Genomic DNA, 23,187 nt, shown 5'->3' on the forward strand with positions numbered 1-23,187 from the left:
TACATCAATGTCTTTTGTCAACACTGGGAAATTGTAGCTGTAAAATACTTGATGGGGTGGATGCCACTTTAAAGAAACCACATAACGGACTTCACTGACCACAGATCCAAAAAGGAGTTTGGGGCATTTGAAGCTGTACTTCCAAAGATCAGTTCCTTCTGAATGATTCTAGTTGCTAAGTTCAAACACTAAAGTTCTGAAAATGTGACTACATGAAGGTTTAAAAAATAGTCTTGAGGCAGTAGGCCAAGTTTTGGCTGATATACAGTAACCAATTTTGTCACTTGTGACTGCTCAAGGCTGTATTTATTTGTATTATTTCTCTGATGTACAACTAATCCTATCCAAGCAAGATAATGTTGAGGTGTTCTTGACATGTTTACAAAGTTTTCTGGGGTCACATCAATAAATTTGCCCCTACCCCTAGAGAGCAAGCAGTGTACAAATTAGCCGGAATGCATCTAGCATTATCATTTATCTTTTCATTCATCATCTGAATGGCTTATCCTCACGAGGGTCGCGGGCGTGTTGAAGTGCTAAAAACTATAAATAGGTGAAAGTAAAATAAAACATTTTCTGTAAATAATAGTTTTTGCACCAACCTCAGTTATTTGTTTCACTTCTTTACAATAGATAATAATGCCCTTTAATATTGAAGAGGGAGCAACAGGAATGTGGACATGTTCTATTAGGGTGGACAATCTCTGTACAATATGATGCTCATATATGTACAATTCTTTTATCATTTCATGCAAACATAACTGCTCAATCAGAACACTAATACAACACACACGCACACACTGGGGGGTGTTGCCACCCACACTCGGGTACGAACTGGTCATGTGACAAGTTCCCGCCCCAGGTATGAAATGGTCATGTGACAAGTTCCTGCCTTTCCGGACAGTATAAAAAAACTGACCTGGAGACAGAAGTTGTTGTTTCATCTGCTGCCGTGCCTTGTGTATTGGCCGCCATTAAACAACCCAAGATCTTGCCATTAAAGAACCAACTCTAAACTCCACACCTTTGCTTTCCTGGCTCAACAACGGACATCCCGCACAACACGCAACAAATGGTGACCCCGACGTTGGTTTGTCCAGTTTATCATTTCATGCAAACATAACTGCTCAACTGGGGGGTGTCGCCCCCCACACTCAGGTACGAACTGGTCATGTGACAAGTTCCCGCCCCAGGTATGAAATGGTCATGTGACAAGTTCCTGCCTTTCCGGACAGTATAAAAAAAACTGACCTGGAGACAGAAGTTGTTGTTTCATCTGCTGCCGCCATTAAACAACCCAAGATCTTGCCATTAAAGAACCAACTCTAAACTCCACACCTTTGCTTTCCTGGCTCAACAACGGACATCCCGCACAACACGCAACAAATGGTGACCCCGACGTTGGTTTGTCCAGTTGAGCAGGTTTCGGCCGCTTTCAGGTGAGGTTTGCCACTTCGGGCCGGAGGTCCGCTTGGAAAAGGTAAGAGGAGTTTTTCCTTCACAAACTGGAACCTCCGCACCGTGGTGGCATTGCCCTGTCTGGCGCTAAGCGTATTTTGCCGTGAGTTGAACGGGTTTGTGCGCACAAACTTGCTCTGGTAGGATAAAGCGGACGGGTGTGAGCAGGAGTTGCTTCATTTATTGGGGTATATGTAGACGTCGTTTGTGTTGTAACTTGATGAACGAGTTCCTCGGCGGCGCGTTTTTGCGGTCTAGTGCCAATCCGAGACTTGCGCCTTGTGGAACGGCGTTTGGGTTATTTGAGAGAAACTTGATAAACGAGTTCCTCGGCTGCGCGTTTTTGCGGTCTAGTGCCAATCCGAGACTTACGCCTTGTGGAACGGCGTTTGGGTTATTTGAGAGAAACTTGATAAACGAGTTCCTCGGCGGCGCGTTTTTGCGGTCTCGTGGCAATTCGAGATTCTCGCCTTGTGGAACGGCGTTTGGGTGATTTGAGAGAAAATTGATAAACGAGTTCCTTGGCGGCGCGTTTTTGCAGTCTCGAGACAAATTCGAGATTTTCGTCTGGGTGGAACGGCGTTTGGGTTGAGCTTTTGGGAAACGAGGTTCCTCGTTTGTGTGACCGTTTGGCGGCGCCATTTTTTTTAAATATAATTGTGTGTTCGGGTGGCGGCAGCATTGCTTCCCCGCCAAATTTTTTAATGTGTATATGCGTGGTCGTGTGGCGGCAGCATTTTTTTCCGCCGTGTTTTGAATGTGTATGTATGGTCAATTGGCCGCGGCCTCCCCCCCTGCGATTTTTGAATGTGAGATACGTGACTGTTGCAATTTGCTTGTGAAAAGACTGCTGGGGCGTATTCCCCAGGTGTCCCACCTGTGCCTCTCAATCTCTCTTTGTCTCCACGGACGTTGGAGTGGGAAAAGGGGGTGCGTGATCGTTGTAATTTGCTTGTGAAAAGACTGCTGGGCCGTGATCCCCAGGTGTCCCACCTGTGCATCTCCACCTTTCTTTGTCTCCACGCACGTTGGAGGGGGAGAAAAGGGGGGAGTGATCGTTGTAATTTGCCTGTGAAAAGACCATTGGAGTGGGCTCCCCGGTGTATCACCTGTGCCTTTCCATCGTCCATTGTCTACACAGATATTGGAATGTGGGTGGGGTGATTGATATTGTAATTTGATTGTGGGGAAAATTGATGAAGGTGCGGGGGTCTGGGCTCTGCGGGTAGCCATTTGCTGGGTTGGCGCAGGTGGGGGACAACAGCATTGATCGTCCCAGTACTGGCCAGGCTGGAATGAATCAGTATGGAAATGCTGGGCTCCCCCTCTTGCGTCCCTTGTTGTGGCTGCGCGCGGAGTGGAGTTGCACCCGCTCCAGGTGTGTGCTGAATGCGTGGTGGCATGCGAGATTAAGACGGAATGATGGAAGAATGAATGAGGACATGTGATGTGCACAACTGGAACTGAGGCCCGGTGGACTTCAATGTCTACCTGCTCATGGCCATCATGAAGTTACATGTTGTGGGACAGGTGTTGAGCTGTGATGGTTAATGAATGGGCGCCTTTGTGTCTGTTAGTTTGTATGTGTGTGCGCGCATATGAATGGCCTAGGATTTGATGATTACTCGGGGGCACCATTGACGACAAATGGTTCGATGGAGAAGGCCTGTTTCCTGTGGTTGGACGAGACGGGACCATCTGGTCCAGCCGGGATGAGTATGATAATGTGTCCGGGACACCTTGCTGGTCCCGTCTGCTCCCCAACAACTCTATTGACACATTACGTGAATGTAATGAATAATTTAGCCTAATGGAAGATTCAATGTTTTGTCAAATGTAATTGTTTTTGGAGTCTTAACAGGACATGTAAGAATTCAACACAGTGATGAGAGGAGCAGAAGAAACATCTCAAAATACTGCAAAGGTTGCAGAAAAGATTTGCTCAGCAAACTACTGCGGATATGGAAGCAAGGACCGAGGTCCAGACCACTCCAACGTTCTGGCTGAAGGTCCCAAGAAGGAGGGGGACGGAGCCTGCGTTGACTAGACCCTATAAGAACGGACGCTGTTTTCCGGGACCTGCGTCGACCCTTCCGGTTGCGGATTCGGAGGGCGGTAAGCACTCTCACACACATCTCCAACCTATTGTCCAGTTCTTTGGTTCCAGGTTTGCAGAACAGACGACAGCGGACCCAGAAGGGACGGCCGAGATCTAAATAACTCCATCGGTCGGGCTGAAGGTCCTGAGACGGAAGTGGACGGAGCAGAGTGCGCTGAAGGGTTTAAGGGAACATAAGAGTTTGAGCTTAAAGTAGTTCATTAGACATCCTGTGTACGAGAGTGTGAAACTGTAAAGTGCTGAGCGTGTGACGGGGGGACAAAACAAGATGTGTGGTGCAAGGAAGTGCAAGAATGGAATGTTCCAGAACAAACGAGATAACCCAGGAGCAGCAAGGAGGACAAGATAACCCAGGGGCAGCTGGTGGATAACAACTGGTGACCCTGTAAGGAAAACTACAACCAGGAGGAGCCAGCAAGTGATTCTGCAGGAGAAGAAAGACCAATGAGAGCAAGCTAAAGTTAACTGCAGTATACACATAGCCAATAGAATAATGCCAGAATGCCTTTGTTGCTTTGCCATTTGCATATTGTGTAGTATAGTATATGTAGTATATGGGCAACTCGGATAGAGAGTACGTCTGCTGGTGGCAACAGAGGCGTACAGAGCTGTATTGATTATCCCCAAATTAGTCAATTGAAAAAATAATTTGCCGTAATTTTTGGACTATAAATCGCACCAGCCATAAAATGCACAATAAAGGGGAAAAAAAACATATATAAGTCGCACCGGAGTATAAGTAGCACTTTTGGGGCAAATTTATTTGTCGAAATCCAACACCAAAAACAAACATGAACCAGCAACAACAGGCTAAACGATAAGGTATGCTAACGTGACATATACACAAACGAGGAGCTGAGAACAGGCCTGACGTAATATTCACAGTTATTCAAACAAGTATTACATAAATAACACGTTTATCAAACCATCTGTGTGACTCCAATTCATTAAATCCATCGATCGTGCTTTATGTAAACAATGCCGCATATGCGCCGCATATGCTGACGTCGGACCCGATGTAAATTGCATTTCTAATTTTTCCACAGACCCATATAACAATATATAAAGTAGATTTCAAATAACTATCATATTACAACAACCGGGCAGTGGGTAACTGCTGTGTGCTCGTGTTCACTGAAACTTGGCTGAATGACAACATTCCGGACTCTGCTGTGCAACTGGAGCGACTAGCGTGCTATCGAGCGGACGGAGTAATTGAAAGAGGAGGAAAATCGCATGGAGTAGGTATATGTCTCTACATCCGCGACAAATGGTGCCGGGACTCTGTAGTGGTATGCAGACACTGCTCGCCACTGGCGGAGTTTGTGATCGTTAAGTGCCGTCCTTTTTACCTATCAAGGGAGTTTACTGCGATTCTGCTTGTCGCGGTCTACATCCCGCCTTCCAACGTTGGAAGTGACAGGATCACGACCCTTAATGAACTGTATCAGGCTGTCAGTGATCAGCAGACGGCGCACCCTGACGGTCTCATCATCTTCGCTGGTGATTTTAATCATGCTGACCTGAAGTCTGTCTTTCCAAAGCTTCACCAGCATGTTACTTTTCCAGCGCGTGGTGTTAGCTTCCTGGACTTGGTCTACACTGCACATAAAGGAGCTTTCAAGGCCACCCCCCTCCCCAACATCGGACTTTCTGACCACGTCACCGTTCTGCTTACCCCCGCGTACAGACAGAGAGTGAGAACTTCCAGGCCGGTTCGCAAACGAGTTAGGGTGGTGCCTGAGGGGGCCTCTGATGCTCTTCGGGACTGCTTTGGCACTACTGACTGGGAAATGTTTAAGCAGGCAGCCACTTGCGACAATCGGACGGACATTGAGGAGTAAGCTGACTCTGTGACCTCGTACATCGCTAAGTGCATTGATGTTGTGACCCTCACGAAGTACGTCGTCACTCGGGCTAACTGGAAGCCATGGCTGACAGGGGCTGTCCTCGAGCTGCTGAGGGCCAGAGACAAAGCCTACAGGGCTGGGGATGAAGCGGGCGTGAGATCAGCTAGGGCGAAACTGTCCCGGGGCATAAAAGATGCAAAAAAGGCGTTCTCTTCCAAGATTAATGCCCACTTCAAGGACAGCGGGGATGCTCAGGGCCTGTGGCGAGGCATTCAGACCATCACGGACTACAAGCCCGCGCCGCAGAGATGTGAGGGCGACGTTCCTCTGCTCAACGAACTGAACCGCTTCTTTGCTCGCGTCGACGCACAGAACGACACTTGCCCGCTGAAGACCCCTCCCCATCCGGACGAGCAGCCCCTGTGCCTCTCTGCCGTTAGCGTGAGGACAATATCCCGGGACGGGCGCTGAAGGACTGCGCTGAGGAGCTGATGGATGTCCTCACGGACATCTTTAACATTTCCCTGCGGCAGGCCGTCGTCCCGTCATGCTTCATCATACCTGTGCTGAAAAATCCTGCTCCTTCCTGCTTCAATGACTACCGCCCTGTGGCACTGACCCCCATCGTCATGAAGTGCTTTGAGAGGCTTGTCTTGGCGCACGTCAGATCTGTTCTTCCCCCCACCCTGGACCCCTTCCAGTTTGCCTTCCGACCCAATCGGTCCTCTGAGGATGCCATCCGCTCTGCCCTCCACTCTGCCCTCACCCACCTGGAGAACAGGGACTCATATGTGAGATTGATGTTTGTGGACTTCAGCTCTGCATTCAAGACCATTGTTCCACAGCGTCTCATTTGCAAACTTGACAAGCTGGGCCTCAGTACCTCCCTTTGCAACTGGCTACTGGACTTCCTCTGTCAAAGGCCTCAAGTAGTGCGTGTGGGCGACAATGTCTCCGGCAGCATCACGCTGAGCACGGGAGCCCCTCAAGAATGCGTGCTCAGTCCGCTGCTCTTCACCCTGCTGACGCATGACTGCACTGCGACCTACAGCAGCAACCGCGTGCTGAAATATGCCGACGACACGACTGGTGGGTCTGATCACCGGTGGCGACGAGACTCACTACAGATCGGAGGTCGACCTTTTGGCCGCATGGTGCAGGGACAACAACCTTCTGCTGAATGTCAACAAGACCAAGGAGATTGTCATTGACTTCCGGAAGGGTCACACCCACCACCTGCCGCTGACCGTCGACGGTGCTGTGGTGGAGAGAGTGAGCAGCACCAGATTCCTGGGGGTGCACATCAGTGAGGACCTCCCCTGGACCACCAACACTGCGTTGCTGGCAAAGAAGGCTCAGCGCCGCCTGTACATTCTGCGGAAACTCAGGCGAGCAAGTGCTCCTCCCGCCGTCATGACCACATTCTACCGTGGCACCATTGAGAGCGTCCTCTCCAGTTGCATCGCTGTGTGGGGTGGTGGCTGCTCTGAGTACAATATGAAGGCCCTGCAGCGCATAGTGACCACTGCGAGTAAAATCATCGGGGCTCCACTCCCCTCCCTGAAGGAAGTTTACGCCTCCCGTCTCACCCGCAAAGCGGCTGCGATTGCGTGTGATGAGAGTCACCCCGCTCACTCTTTGTTTGTACTTCTGCCCTCTAGGAAGAGATACAGATGCCTGCGCTCCCGCACCACCAGACTCAGAGACAGCTTCGTGCTCCAAGCTGTCCGGATCCGGAATTCCCTCCCCCCTCCACCCTCTGCTACATGACGTCCTGTTCTTTTGCGCTATGATCTGGCTGTCTGCTATTAGCGCGCTTGCTCCATTTTGCTGCTCTTATTTGTCTATTTATTTATTTATTGTTTATTTATTTGGGTTATTTGCTTATTACTTATTCGTTGCTCTTTTCTGTTCGTTTTTACTCTTTGTGCTATTTGATGTGAGTGTTGTGTACTGTGTCTAGTCACCGTGGGACGGTGGGAAATGTAATTTCGATCTCTTTGTGTGCCTTGGCATGTGGAGAAATTGACAATAAAGCGGACTTTGACTTTTATATTATCAAACCATCTGTGTCACTCTAAATCATTAAATTCATCGATCAAATTCCTCGTTCTTTCTGTCAACAATGCCGCGCGTGCGCTGCAGAGATCTAGTATATAACTATATTGTAGCATTAACAAAGTACCAAGAAAGACGTGGGTTTGGTAAACGGCTCTTTATTTAACAAAACAGGAGTTCAACGAGCCGACAACTACTAAACATCCAGCCACGGAGGTGGTAGAGAGCTCCATAAATAGGACCGGGCGTGTGTAAAAACCATGTCCGAGCCCCATCCACCGTCCCCGGAGAGCCACCCGGCTGAGCGCCGGCCCCCAACTTCCATCCACGGAGGTGAAAGAGAGCTCCTGTCGAGAAGGACCGGGCGTGCGTAAAAGCCATAATAGTTTTTCAAACCTTCTGTGTCACTCGAAATCATTAAATCCTTCAAACTCTTCGTCCTCCGTGTCACTTACAAACAAAGCCGCTAATGATGCCGGTAGTACATGGGGCCCTTCGTCATCTTCGTCATCCCATGGTAAAATATATGAACTCGTTCAAGGGGGTCGCGGGCATGCTGGAGTCTATCCCAGGTGTCATCGGGCCGTAGGCGGGAGAATTGAACCCGCACCCTCCTAACTGTGAGGTGGACGTGCTACCCAGTGCACCTCCGAGCCGCCTTGAATGAGTGGCACTGTGGCACTGAGTGAGACAGAGGGTAATGACAATTCTGGAGCCCCTATCCCATCAGAAAAGTCCAAGAAATACTTGAGAGCGCAAATCGCAGAAGAATTTGTCCCCATTTCAGATGAGGACGTTGAGGGACAAGAATCAGGTGATGTGTGGTTTGACACTGACCTTGGTAGCAGTTGCAAGGAAGTTGCCTTACTTGAATTTCCTTCCAGTCTGGAGCTAAAAGAAAATACTTTTACTTTGAGAGCAGTCATTGGCTTTGAACCAGGACCAACCCAGGATTCTCTTGGGCATTATGTGGCATACTGCAGGAGGACTGCATATGCCTGGGAGATCTATGATGACCTGGGAAGTGGAGTGAAAGCAGCATCAGTAAATACTAAGATCTTCCCACATGCTGTGTTCTACACAGTGCAGTGATGCATTGTTTGATTTGTTGGGAAAAAAAATTGTTGATAAGGTTCCCTTTGAAAAATAAAGTTATTTTTTCACGTTTTCAAGTTTCTTTTTCTCACTGTCATCAACTTCACATACATGTATTAATTGTTGCATTAATTAATGTTTTGGAACAGACATAGACTCACCAGGTAATTTAGGTTGCTTCATCTTCATCTTCATCTTCTTCCGCTTATCCGGGGTCAGGTCGCGGGGGCAGCAGCTTTAGGAGGGACTCCCAGACCTCCCTCTCCCCAGCCACTTCCTCCAGCTCATCCCGGGGGATCCCAAGGCGTTCCCAGGCCAGCCGAGAGACGTAGTCTCTCCAGCGCGTCCTGGGTCGACCCCGGGGTCTCCTACCGATGGGACATGCCCGGAACACCTCCCCAGGGAGGCGTCCAGGAGGCATCCTGATGAGATGCCCGAGCCACCTCATCTGGCTCCTCTCAATGTGGAGGAGCAGCGGCTCTACTCCGAGTCTCTCCCGGATGACCGAGCTTCTCACCCTATCTCTAAGGGAGAGCCCGGACACCCTGCGGAGGAAACTCATTTCAGCCGCTTGTATCTTGGATCTCGTTCTTTCGGTCACGACCCATAGCTCGTGACCATAGGTGAGGGTAGGAGCGTAGATCGACCGGTAAATCGAGAGCTTTGCCATTTGGCTCAGCTCTCTCTTCACCACGACGGACCGGTACAGAGTCCGCATTACTGCCGACGCTAAACCGATCCGCCTGTCGATCTTGCGCTCCATCCTGCCCTCACTCGTGAACAAGACCCCAAGATACTTGAACTCCTCCACTTGGGGCAGGATCTCATCCCCGATCCGGAGAGGGCATTCCACCCTTTTCCGACCGAGGACCATGGACTCGGATTTGGAGGTGCTGACCCTCATCCCGACCGCTTCACACTCGGCTGCGAACCGCTCCAGTGAGAGCTGGATATCACGGACTGAAGAAGCCAACAGCACCATGTCATCTGCAAAAAGCAGTGACGCGATGCTGAGGTCCCCAAACCGGACCCCCTCAACGCCTCGGCTGCGCCTAGAAATTCTGTCCATAAAAATTATGAACAGAATCGGTGACAAAGGGCAGCCTTGGCGGAGTCCAACCCTCACTGGGAACGAATCCGACTTACTGCCGGAAATGCGGACCAAACTCTGGCATCGGTGATACAGGGACCGAACCGCCCTTATCAGTTTGCTTCGCACCCCGTACTCCCGAAGCACCCCCCAGAGAACCTCCCGAGGGACACGGTCGAACGCCTTCTCCAAGTCCACAAAACACATGTGGACTGGTTGGGCGAACTCCCATGCACCCTCGAGGATCCTGCCGAGGGTGTAGAGCTGGTCCACTGTTCCACGGCCAGTACGAAAGCCACACTGCTCCTCCTGAATCCGAGGTTTGACCTCCCGACGGATCCTCCTCTCCAGCACCCCTGAATAGACCTTACCAGGGAGGCTGAGGAGTGTGATTCCCCTGTAATTGGAACACACCCTCCGGTCCCCCTTCTTAAAGAGGGGAACCACCACCCCAGTCTGCCAATCCAGAGGCACCGTCCCCGATGTCCACGCAATGCTGTAGAGGCGTGTCAGCCATGACAGCCCCACAACATCCAGAGCCTTTAAGAACTCCGGGCGGATCTCATCCACCCCCGGGGCCTTGCCACCGAGGAGTTTTTTAACTACCTCAGTGACTTCGACCTCCGAGATTGGAGAGTCCGCCTCAGAGTCCCCAGGCCCTGCTTCCACAATGGAAGGCGGAATTGAGGTCTTCGAAGTATTCCCCCCACCGACTCACGACATCCCGAGTCGAGGTCAGCAGCACACCATCTCCACTGTAAACAGTGTTGACCGTGCACTGCTTCCCCCTCCTGAGACGCCGGATGGTGGACCAGAATTTTCTCGAAGCCGTCCGGAAGTCATTCTCCATGGCCTCGCCAAACTCCTCCCACGCCCGAGTTTTTGCCTCAGCAACCGCCGAAGCCGCGTTCCGCTTGGCCATCCGGTACCTGTCAGCTGCCTCCGGAGTCCCGCAGGCCAAAAAGGCCCTATAGGACTCCTTCTTCAGCTTGACGGCCTCCCTTACCGCCGGTGTCCACCACCGGGTTCGGGGATTGCCGCCACGACAGGCACCAACAACCTTACGGCCACAGCTCCGGTCGGCTGCCTCAACAATGGAGGCGCGGAACAAGGTCCACTCGGACTCAATGTCCCCCGCCTCCCCCGGGACGTGGAAAAAGCTCTGCCGGAGGTGGGAGTTGAAGCTCTTCTTGACAGGGGATTCTGACAGACGTTCCCAGCAGACCCTCACAGAGCGTTTGGGCCTGCCAGGTCGGACCGGCATCTTCCCCCACCATCGGAGCCAACCCACCACCAGGTGGTGATCAGTTGACAGCTCCGCCCCTCTCTTCACCCGAGTGTCCAAAACATGCGGCCGCAAATCCGATGACACGACTACAAGGTCGATCAACGAACTGCGGCCTAGGGTGTCCTGGTGCCAAGTGCACACATGGACACCCTTATGCTTGAACATGGTGTTCATTATAGAAAATCCGTGTCGAGCACAGAATTCCAACAATAGAACACCGCTCTGGTTCAGATTGGGGGGGCCGTTCCTCCCAATCACACCCTTCCAGGTCTCACTGTCATTGCCCACGTGAGCATTGAAGTCACCCAGTAGAACGATGGAGTCCCCAGAAGGAGCGCTCTCCAGCACTTCCTCCAGGGACTCTAAGAAGGGTGGGTACTCTGAGCTGCCGTTCGGTGCATAGACACAAACAACAGTCAGGACCCGTCCCCCCCACTTGAAGGCGGAGGGAGGCTACCCTCTCGCTCACCGGGGTGAACCCCAATGTGCAGGCGCCCAGCCGGGGGGCAATAAGTATGCCAACACCTGCTCGACGCCTCTCACGGTGGGCAACTCCAGAGTGGAAGAGAGTCCAGCCCCTCTCGAGAGGACTTGTACCAGAGCCCAAGCTATGTGTGGAGGCAAGTCCGACTATGTCTAGTCGGAACCTTTCTGCCTCACACACCAGCTCGGGCCCCTTTCCAGCCAGAGAGGTGACATTCCATGTCCCTAGAGCCAGCCTCTGCAGCTGAGGATCGGACCGCCAAGGTCCCCGCCTTTGGCCGCCGCCCAGCTCACTATCCATCCGACCCCTTTGGCCCCTCCTACAGGTGGTGAGCCCATTGGAAGGGGGACCCACGTTTTCTTTTCGGGCTATGCCCGACCGGACCCCATGAGCGAAGGCCCGGCCACCAGGCGCTCGCCTTCGAGCCCCACCTCCAGGCCTGGCTCCAGAGAGGGGCCCCGGTGACCCGCGTCCGGGCGAGGGAAAACGACATCCATTTATTGTATTCATCATCAGGGGTCTTCTGAGCCGTGCTTTGTCTGGCCCCTCACCTAGGACCCTTCTGCCATGGGTGACCCTACCACGGGCATGAAGCCCCAGACAACATGGCTCCTAGGATCATAGGGGCACGCAAACCCCTCCACCACGATAAGGTGACGACTCACGGAGGTTGCGGTGAACCTTTTTCACGTCAGATGTAATTGAAATAAATGATCATATAGGCTTATTGATAACAAGGAAATTAATCAATGAGGACGATAAAAACATAATTACAGAAATATCCTTGCACTAAAAGCCATTTCCCGTAGTAAAAGTTTTCTGTAAGCTAAAAAGAATAAAAAGGCTAAAAACATATTAACCTTGTATTCGTCTTGCATCAGGAGCATTCCAGGAGATTGACATTCGCGACGAAATACAGTGACGTCGTCGCTATAAATTAAATGTGTAATAACTAAAAAACCATAGCATGGGGGGGCTGGGTGACGTCATTGCGATAAAATAAATGTCTAATATCTACGAAACCGGAGCAGCACAAACGAAACTTTTTGCTGCACAAACCAGCACAAACGAAGCACAAACGAACGGTACCATTTTGGGTCCATTTGGAGGAAAATGGGGGGGGGGGGGGGGGGGGCTGGGTGACGTCATTACTGTAAATGAAATGTGCAATAACTAAAAAACCAGAGCAGCACAAACGAAACTTTTTGCTGTACAAACCAGCACAAACGAAGCACAAACGAACGGTACCATTTTGGGTCCATTTGGAGGAAAATGGGGGGCTGGGTGAACTCTGGATGACCTATAAAATAATCTTTTATAACTCGAAAATCGTTGCAGCACAAACGAAAATTTTTGCTGCACAAACCAGCACAAACGAATCACAAACGAAACAGACTATTTTCCTAAAATTTTGCTTGTGTGATGGGGCCAGCTTCACGCAGGTATTTGACTTGCTTACACGCACGCCCGGTCCTATTTATGGAGCTCTCTACCACCTCCGTGGCTGGAAGTTCAGTAGTTGTTGGCTCGTTGAACTCTTGTTTTGTTAAATAAAGAGCCGTTTACCATACCCACGTCTTTCCTGGTACTTTGTTAACGCTACAATATAGTTATATACTAGATATCTGCAGCGCACGTTGTTGACAACAAGAACAAGGAATTTGATCGATGGATTTAATGATTTGGAGTGACACAGATGGTTTGATAATATTGTTGTAATATGATAGTTATTTGAAATATACTTTATATATCGTTATATGGGTCTGTGGAATAATTAGAAATGCAACTTACAACGGGTCCGACGTTAGCATATGCGGCGCATACGCGGCATTGTTTACATAAAGCACGATCGATGAATTTAATGAATTGGCGTAACACAGATGGTTTGATAAACGTGTTATTTATGTAATACTTACTTAAATAACTGAATGTTGCGTCAGGCCCGTTCTCAGCTCCTCGTTTGTGTATATGTCACGTTAGCATACCGTATCGTTTAGCCTGTTGTTGCTGGTTCATGTCTGTTTTTGGTGTTGGATTTTGACAAATAAATTTGCCCCAAAAGTGCGATTTATACTCCGGTGCGACTTATATATGTTTCTTTTCACTTTATTGTGCATTTTATGGCTGGTGCGACTTATACTCTGGAGCGATTTATAGTCAGAAAATTACAGTACATATGTTTAAGGGTGTGGGGATCTAGAAAATAGTTTGGGGTAATTCATGCTGGTCTACCAACGATGTGATTGATGGGTTCTTTTCAAACCCATCCATGCATTATCTGGACCGCTTGTTCGCACGGGGTTCGCAGGTGTGCTGGAGCCTATCCCAGCTGTCATCGGGCAGTAGGCATGGGACACCCAGAACTGGTTGCCAGCCAATCGCAGGGCACACAGAGAGGAACAACCATCCGCACTCACATCTATGGGCATTTTGGAGTACCCAATCGGCCTACCAAGCATGTTTTTGGGTTGTGGGAGGACCCAAAGAAAACCCACGCAGGTACAGAGAGATCGTGGAAACACCACACAGGGAGGGCCGGAGGGAGAATTGAACCCGCATCCTCCAAACTGTGAGGCGGACGTACTGACCAGTGCGTCACCGTGCTGCCTATTTTTAAATCATGAACAAAATAAAAGGCCACGTTGTTTTTAATACAATGAAATGCTATAAAAATTACAAAAATCACATCACAGCACTCAGTGATAGATCAAAAAAGTTGTTGAAATTAGTAGTTCATTAACAATTTTTACAGAATACATATTTTGACATTTGACTAAATTAGTTCGCACAGGCATCCAAAGCGAACTTTGTAGTCATAGCATTGTTTGTTTGTCTGGTCCTCGTTGCGACAGGCAAATCCCTCAGTAGGACTAAATCTGCAAGATTATGAAAATGGGTTGGTCATATACAGTAAACTGAACACAATATATCATAATGCGATTAAAAAATCGTATTAGGGGTTATTTAAAACAAAAGGTCAATGTAGAAACCAACAAATGAGAGTTGAGCAAAAGATGTTATCGAAAAGTCTGTTGACCCCCAATTGAGACCACTGTCAACAATGAACTTGAATACCAAAGAGACATGACAGTTGATGATCTCATGTTTGTGGACGCATAAAAAAACCATACAACAATGTTTTTACCATAAAGCCAACTTACTTGTAAGGTATCTGGCCGGCGTACATAAAAGGATAGTCATAATATGCTGTGACAACTTCGATGTCGACAGGGTATTCGCATATATCAGGATAATATTGCTTCAGATCAGGTAGAAGCTCAAAGTCTCCTGTTCCATACGGGTTGTCGTGGTTATACCATGGGGTGTAGCACACTGTTTGGTGGACATTATGACGAGTAAGTAAGTAAGTAAGTAAGTAAGTAAGTAAGTAAGTAAGTAAGTAAGTAAGTAAGTAGGTCGGTCGGTCGGTCGGTCGGTCGGTCGGTCGGCCGGCCGGCCGGCCGGCAGGCAGGCAGGCAGGCAGGCAGGCAGGCAGGCAGGCAGGCAGGCAGGCAGGCAGGCAGGCAGGCAGGCAGGCAGGCAGGCAGGCAGGCAGGCAGGCAGGCAGGCAGGCAGGCAGGCAGGCAGGCAGGCAGGCAGGCAGGCAGGCAGGCAGGCAGGCAGGCAGGCAGGCAGGCAGGCAGGCAGGCAGGCAGGCAGGCAGGCAGGCAGGCAGGCAGGCAGGCAGGCAGCAGGTAGGTAGGTCGGTCGGTCGGTAGGTCGGTCGGTCGGTCAGAGGGAGAGGGAGAAGGGGGGGAGAGAGAGGAGAGAGAGAGAGAGAGAGAGAGAGAGAGAGAGAGAGAGAGAGAGAGAGAGAGAGAGGAGGGAGAGAGAGGAGGGAGGGAGGGAGGTTAGGGAGGGAGAGAGGGAGAGAGAGAGACAGCAATTATTGAACTCTGGTTATTCATAGACTATAATATGACTATTGACTTACAATTTGGATGGCAGAATTTTATGGGGCACTCAAAGCGCACTTCATAATCAGAACAATTTCCATTCTTCTGGTCTGAATTTTTACAGATGAAACCTGTTACTGTGTCAGCTCTACATAGACAGTTGAAAATCAGTTAGTGCATGGCCCTAACAGCTTTATACTCAGTTGAATTGTTTGAATCAAGATTTATTGTAGGGCACCCTCATGCCTCATAGATCACCTAATGGTTATGAAGTGACTCCCCCCCCGCCCCCCGGTACTGTACTGGTACTCACACAATAATCCCATCACCCGTTGAATCCACACTGGCACCAGATTTTGTGCGGGCCTCAAGGGAAGCAGGCACATCACATATTTTCCATGGAAATTGCTCCCGAATTGTAGAAATCTTTTCAAAGTCACCCTGTTGGTTGGGGTCGTCAACATCAAACCACTCAGTCCAACACGCTGAAGCCATTGTCAGAGAAGAAGAAGACGATTGCATGGTGTGATCAAAAAATGAACATAATTAGTAAAAAATAAACAACAATTGTCCCATGACAAACACGCACAAAGTTTTAGCACACTTTTTTTCATTAAATATCATGCAAAAATGTGCCCCAGGTGACAATTGTGTAATTTGGAGTAAATTTATGAAAATAGGAAGTATAAACTGCAACTCTTTCAATGACCCTACTTTTCAAGAAAGCATGCAATTTTTTGGAGCAGGACAATTTTTTATTTTTTTTATATCTCACTGTTACTCAGTTAATATTTATTCATTCACAGTAAAATGCCAATTTTCCAGTGTACAAGGGAACTAGATGGATATTCCAGATGACATGAACATTGGATGAATTTCTTTTATCAGTAATGTTCCCATTTATAAAACAAAGATTCTGCATAAATGGTTGGAAACCACTGAGTGCATTGTGTTTACTTGTCAAGAAATGGTGCCCTAGTCTGCAACCTACCACATTTACTTCTCACAAACTCACTTTTGGGGGGTTTCAAGGAGAAGAAACTGATTTTTAGAATGCCATGAGGCATTTATAGTGTGTGACTTTCATATCAGGAATTATTTCAATCATGGTTACCTGGTGGTTTGCAGAAATTAAGTGGACACTTGAAACGAACACGATAATCCGCACACGTCCCATCCTCCTGATCATAATTTTCACATATAAATCCGGTATTGACGTCAGCTCTGTTGGGAAACAGAATTCGGTCAATCTTGCATCCTTTACAATTGTTTCAGACGTGACTACAGAAAATGCCTATCACCATTTACACAAATTAAGTGTAAGAAAAAGAAATCAGTGGTAGATCTAATACTTACACTTGAATTATATCCCCTGTTGAAGCCACACTGAACCCATGCACAGTTTGGACTTCAATTTGAATTGGAGTCTGGCAGATTTTGTATGGATATTTGCAGCGCAGCTTACTAATAGTCTCATAGTCTCCAGCACCAGAGGGGTCATCCCGATCAAGCCATGGAGTCCAGCATTCTGGAGCAATCACAAAAAGGAGGTACATTGCAAGAGATCGTGAATCAAAGAATGATATGAAATTAACTTTGGAGAGCTATCTTTCAATGTCAATATATGTATTTGCATCAACATATTTGTGAACAAATGTTAATTGGTAAGCATTCTTCATGAATTACCTGGCTTGTTTTATTATTGGTTTATCACAACTTGTGATGACTTAAAACCCATATTTGAATACACATAATCGATTACCTTGTACTTTGCAGAAATCATTGGGACATATGAAACGAACTTTATAATCAGAGCACTGTCCACTCTTCTGGTCATCATTTTTACAGATAAACCCAGTAGTTGCGTCCACTCTGCAGAAATGAAAGGAGTCACTTATATCAAAACAACATAATAGCTTTCAATTAGCCTTTAAATTGTAGAGGACGAAAACTGCCAACGTACTCTAAAATGTAAATAAATAAAGCCATCCATCCATTATCTGTACCGCTTGACCCCACGGGGGTCGCGGGCACGCTGGAGCCTATCCCAGCTGTCATCGGACAATAGGCAAGGGACACCCTGAACCAGTTGCCAGCCAATCGCAGGGCACACAGAGATGAATAATCATCCGCACTTCCAATTATGGACAATTTGGAGTGCTCAATCAGCCTACCAAGCATGTTTTTGGGATGTGGAAGGAAACCAGAGGACCCGGAGAAAACCCTCGCAGGCACGGGGAGAACATGCAAACTCCACACAGGGAGGGCCGGCGGTGGAATCAAACCCGCATTCTCCGAACTGTGAGGCGAATATGGTAACCAGTGCTCCACCGAGCCACATAAATAAATAAATAAATATTTAATTGTATTTTATTTCCACATTTATGTTGCTATTTCTTTTTAATTTGAATATATTTTTTATTTCAATATTTTTTTTATATTTGTGTTTATTTTTGAGTTTGGTACTTTTCTCTATATAAAAATAGTTCAGTGTACATTTATTTGAGAGAAATGGAAGTTCCTTCATATATCAGATCTGATATAACAGATCTGATTGGACTGAATAGTAGTCTCCATACCTCAATAGGAAAATAATTTTGAGCGTTATGCTTGCTTGACTCCCACAAATTTATCATAGATGTGTATATATGCGGTGGATCCAGGACTTACAAAGTAATGAGATCCCCGGTTGAGGACAGACTATTTCCAGTGACAGTTTTGACCTCAATGTCAAGCGGAAATGGGCAGATTTCATTTGGGTTTCCAAATTGGAGTTCCTGGAGTAACTCGAAGTCTCCGGCATCAGTAGGGTCATCTTGGTCATACCATGGAGTCGTGCACACTAAAGAGTTGCATCCACGGAAGAAGATGAAGAAAACATTGTTGTAAATTTGCATAGTTTTCTGGATTTAAATGAAAAAGTTTAGAATTCTATTTTCAAAACCTGCTCCAAAATGTGTGGTGTTTGTGTAGTAATTGAATTATTTTACTAATGTATACACTAATTTTACCTGTGATATTTCACTAACATATACAGTGGAGCCTCAATTTTCGAACACAATCCGTTCCAGAAGGCTGTTTGAGAAGTGAATCATTCGAATTCCGAATCATGTTTTCCCATTACAAATAATGGGGAAAAAAATTAATCCGTTCCAACCAAAAAAACCCATCATTTTTTTTATTTGCACATTTTGGTCCGATCGCACAACTGCAGCGCACCGCCGAATGCGCAACAGTAGCGCGTCACTGACCGTGAAACTGCACCGCGCTGGTCGCATTATTGTGACAAAGCGGCCGCTGAAATTTAGAAAAAAATTGTAAAGTCCTAATAGACTTTTCAAAATTTAAGTGGGCCTCAGTGCGCAGGGAGCGTAATTTGGTCCGATCGCGCAACCGCCCGCAGTGCGCCGGGCGCTCACTGTTGCACTGCTTGAGGAGCATCTTTGTTTTTTTAGGATGGCTTTACTGCTCCCACTGGCTTCATTTGGAGGCGTGTTTAGAGTCGATGCAATCCTCAGAGTAACGAGAATGTAATAAAGAACGGAGTCAGTTGGCATGCGGGTCCTCCCGGCTCATCTCGCGAGGTTTGACAACCGAATTTTGTCCGACATCCGAAGCAAAAAAATCTCGAATTTTATGTTCGAATACCGAATTGTTCGAGAACCGGGACGTTCGAAAACCGAGGCTCCACTGTACTGTGTAAAATATCCTTTCATAATAAAAACCTAACGGACGGAAAACAAATGCAGTGTGGTGAATCCCAAGACAAACATGAGGACATAAAACGGAAATAGTTATATGTATTTAAACAAACAACAAAAAGATAACCAATGGCACTTTAGAAAAAAGCAACAGATAACATGAACGTGGGGGAAATTATCCAATATAAATTCAAATTTACAAGATATAATATTATTTCTCCATTTTTCCTGACTTTAAAAAAGCACCAGAAAACATAAACGTGGGGGAAATTATCCAATATGAATTCAAATTTACAAGATAGAATACTATTTATACATTTTTCCTGACTCTGAAATGTTTTAGCCTTGTCATTAAAAACAATTTTGCCAACAAAAAGCTAAAAATTACTGTAGTGTTTTATGTACAAGATTACCTTTTGGTTTGCAGAACTCAATGGGGCACAAGAAACGAACTTGATAATCTGCACAATGTCCATACGGCTGGTCACAATTTCGACAAACAAATCCTACGTCTGTGTCACCTCTGTGAAGACAAACAGCGGATTCAATCAGTATCCATCTAAAATACATGTCAGCACTTTATCTCGACAGCATTTGTAGTTCATCTTGTACTTACGCAAGAATCACATCGCCCGTTGAACTAACATCATCTCCAGATGTGGTTGTGATCTCAATTTTAATTGGATGGTCACAGATCTCCCAAGGATACTCTTTGTGCAGGTCAGGAAGAGTTTCAAAATCTCCATGACCAAGGGGGTTGTCTCGATCAAACCATGGAGTCCAGCATTCTGGAGCAGGCATTTAGAGTAGAGGTGTCAAGCTCATTTTTGTCACAGGCCACATCGTGGTTATGGTTTTCTTTGGAGGGCCATTATGACTGACTATGAACCTAAATGTATGATCACCTCATTTTATATACGCACACACATTTTGAAATATGAGGCCAGTAAAACAGCTTATTGAAATATTATTACATTATTTTAAAAAGGGCATTGAGAAAGAAAATCTTGCAATCTCTCAATATTTTTAAAAGTGAAGACAATTTGCAATTTTTATGGGTCAACCTAAGGGTTTCATTAAAGCTCAGATGTCTGATACTGATAAAGAAATTAAAACTGCTATCGTGGATCTGAAACATACCTGCCAACTTTGGGTTGTCAAAAACATGGTTTTCATTCATTCATCCCCCCCACCCCCCATAATACCGTGGGGTATGATAGTGATGGGAAAATTAAGCTTCAATATGCTTCATGAATCCGTTGTATTTTTTACTCCTCTAGATGGCAATGTTATTTTGAAGAAGGGCAGTTAAGAAATGGCAATGACTGGCAAGACAGTCTGTTTTCAGTCCGATGTCAAATAGAGCGTGCCATCAAGAGGAGTAAAAATATACAACTGGTTAATGAAGCGTAAAGCTTCATTTGGCGAACACTAAGGTATGCGTGTGTGGAAATAGCCCATTGCATTATGTGAAAAAATGCTGAATGAAAATGCACTGCAGTCACCTTAAACTAAGAATAAATAATTCTATTTACCCTAATTCCTAAATATATATATGGACAAATTACCTTCAGGAGGGCAGAAGTTAAGGGGGCACTGAAAACGAACTTCATAATCTGAGCAACTTCCAGTTACCTGGTCTGCATTTACACAGATAAATCCTCTTGTTGTGTCAAATCTGCAGAGGCGGCAAGATTCAGTAGATTTAGACGCATTCATGTGTTCAACTTGTATGTCAATACGTATGTTAATTCCTGTTCCTGTCACTAACCCCCCCCCCCCCCCCCCCAAAAAAAAGTTTGTCCATCTGTTTTCTATACTGGTTCTCCTCACTAGTGTTTACCAGCCAATTGAAGGCCACATTTGTTGTTGTGTCCCCAAAGATAGTGTTAATCTTCGTTTCACTGCTGCTTGGTGGTGGAGTTGTCTACCTTCTGTTTAGACTTAAAGCGACGGTAAAGCGGGCCTATATTGGCACTTATGTGATAAAATCATATTAAAAATTATGTCAGTGCTACAATTCCCCTCTGAAAAAAACTCAGAAGACATTTAACGGTGTTTTGGAACAGAAGGGTGGTACACTTACTAATGCCCATTTTTTGGGCGGAGTGTGCTTGATTTGACAGATCAGCCCGACTACGTCACGGAAGGAAGCGATCACAAAGTCAAATGAACCCTTACCAATTTCATTTGAATATATGCTAACATAAAGCCTTTCGAAACGCATTGTTTTTACATATGTTGGTGACTGCCGAAACGAAAATGACGTCACAGGGCACTTCAGCTGCAGAGAAGCTGCTCATTTTTCTAAAATCAGACACTGAGAGGCTAATTCTTCTAATATGTTGAAGCAGTCATAAGTAGAGATGTCCATGGAAACTTTCGTGCCAATTGATTGCTGTTTATGGACATTTTAAGCAATAGTCTGTACAATGATTTCCAATGGGAAAATTGTGATCGCTTCCTTCGGTGATGTCATCAACCAAGACATGAAGGGGTAGGGGTGCGGGACCCTTTTCCTCATTAAAAGTAGGCTTTTTGAAAGGCATTGTTTTTTTCATTATTTCTCCAAAATGAATAGATAAAATAGAAAATGCTATGGTTTTTTTTCCTACTTAAAAAATACAAACTGGCCAAGTTAATGAAAAATGAAGCACCCTTGGTTTACTTTCCTTTTAAGAAAGTAACAAGCATAAAAAACTTTCTTTGCCTTCGTTCTGGGTGTCTTTAGTAAATGCTTTGTATCCTTACAATATTTTTCTTTCTTTCTTTTCAACCATAGCCAAGACTTAAACCTGTATTCATAGTATTCCATACTCTAGTTTTTAACAAGCATTGCTGAGCAAGAGTTGGTACTTAGTTGAAATCATTTTCTCTTACAAGATAACCCCTTGAATGCACATTCAGCATGAATAATGTAGCATTCTAAATGTGCTGCATCTGGTACTTACGCATTGATCGTCTCGCCTGTTGAGTTTACGCAGTCTCCAGATACAGTCCGAGCCTCAATTTGTATCGGCACAGGGCAGATTTCCATTGGGTTTTCAAGGTGCAGTCTACTAAGAACTTCAAAGTCTCCAACCCCACTGGGGTTATCGCGATCATACCATCGAGTCCAGCATTCTGCGTCTGCCGTCCATGAGGCAGAAAGTGGAGTTGGTGCAAACGTAGAGTAATGGAGCAAGATTAACACAATTAGTTTGACAAAGCAGATGGATGAAAAATAATAAACTTTGTTAATGAGCTGTAAGAAAGATTGTGTATTCAGTTAAATGTCAGCTAACACACTTATAATATTTATATAGTCTTGTGTGAGCCCAATCTCTTGTTGGTTATGCTTTTAAGTCATACCACAGCTAGATGCAATATGAACAAAATGGGTAGCATGCTTACGATTCCCGCTGGCTTGCACGTAATTTCCTAGAAAAATACACAATATACACAAAAAGATGTTTATTTTTAATGCTTTTTTTGTTTTTAATTTTTCAAATGTATGCGTGTGTGTGTGCGTGTGTGTGTGTGTGTGCGTGTGTGTGTGTGTGTGCGTGTGTGTGTGTGTGTGTGTGTGTGTGTGCGTGTGTGTGTGTGTGTGTGCGTGCGTGCAAAATCTGTCTGTAAGATGAAAAGATGTTTAACAGAAGCATTACGCAGTTCAAGGTTTCATTTCTTCAAAATAATATCTTACCAGCATGCAGTAGCGCAATTGTGATTCCCAACTGTAGAGAGCATGTGTTAATATTAGATGTGTACTGTGTGATGTCAAAACACTCTTTTAAAATAGGGGAAAGTTTATACATTACCCATTTGATCATCATTGGAATTTTTATTTTTCACAGTAAGTGGAGGCGCTTCTTTGAAAACAAACCCCAAAAAACATTGAAACATTGATATTACAAGCAATCAATAAGTCACAACTGCGAGTATACAATTATTTTTCAGGAAAAAGCCCAAGCTTAATTGTACATAGTATATTAAATGCAAGGAAAAACATTAAAATGCTTACATTTCAGAATGCTGCTGTAGATGTCTTGTGTCAGCATTACAAAATGTTCCAGCCTTAAGTACTTGATAGGTTGGGTCCATGAATAGTCTGCTTATTAACCATGCACGCGACTAAGGTTAATCAGAACTCTTTAGTCATCAACTGC

The 23,187-nt window shown here is 46.2% G+C and overlaps 2 protein-coding genes across 2 annotated transcripts; one reads left to right on the plus strand and one right to left on the minus strand.

Moving 5' to 3' along the window:
* The first annotated feature begins 851 nt into the window (after positions 1-851).
* On the plus strand, positions 852-7,469 carry LOC147054862 (uncharacterized). Its single transcript, XM_085915639.1, has 2 exons — positions 852-1,158; positions 1,236-7,469. The coding sequence occupies exon 2, from the start codon at positions 6,499-6,501 to the stop codon at positions 7,195-7,197; it is 699 nt and encodes a 232-aa protein (XP_085771765.1). The 5' UTR covers positions 852-1,158; positions 1,236-6,498; the 3' UTR covers positions 7,198-7,469.
* Positions 7,470-14,084: 6,615 nt separating this feature from the next.
* On the minus strand, positions 14,085-22,854 carry LOC147054863 (mucin-5AC-like). Its single transcript, XM_085916569.1, has 15 exons — positions 22,840-22,854; positions 22,725-22,755; positions 22,433-22,459; positions 21,991-22,168; positions 20,608-20,717; positions 19,656-19,827; positions 19,453-19,562; positions 18,009-18,180; positions 17,101-17,210; positions 16,695-16,866; positions 16,453-16,562; positions 15,652-15,823; positions 15,377-15,486; positions 14,604-14,775; positions 14,085-14,318 (listed from the first exon to the last, which is right to left on the minus strand). The coding sequence occupies exons 1-15, from the start codon at positions 22,852-22,854 to the stop codon at positions 14,216-14,218; spliced, it is 1,764 nt and encodes a 587-aa protein (XP_085772695.1). The 3' UTR covers positions 14,085-14,215.
* Between the last annotated feature and the right edge of the window lie 333 nt (positions 22,855-23,187).

This window comes from Syngnathus leptorhynchus, chromosome 7 (assembly GCF_054491065.1).
Source record: "Syngnathus leptorhynchus isolate UIUO chromosome 7, UIUO_Slep, whole genome shotgun sequence".
Classification (NCBI taxonomy): Eukaryota; Metazoa; Chordata; class Actinopteri; order Syngnathiformes; family Syngnathidae; genus Syngnathus; species Syngnathus leptorhynchus.

What these genes read in the sequence shown, in the direction of transcription:
- LOC147054862 (XM_085915639.1), top strand. Translation starts at nt 6,499, where the DNA reads ATGCCGACGACACGACTGGTGGGTCTGATCACCGGTGGCGACGAGACT.
- LOC147054863 (XM_085916569.1), bottom strand. An exon ending in TAACTTCTGCCCTCCTGAAG is followed by an intron (nt 19,828 to 20,607) that starts GTAATTTGTCCA and finishes TGCCTGCTCCAG; the next exon opens with AATGCTGGACTCCATGGTTT. An exon ending in TGATTTCTGCAAAGTACAAG is followed by an intron (nt 16,867 to 17,100) that starts GTAATCGATTAT and finishes TGATTGCTCCAG; the next exon opens with AATGCTGGACTCCATGGCTT.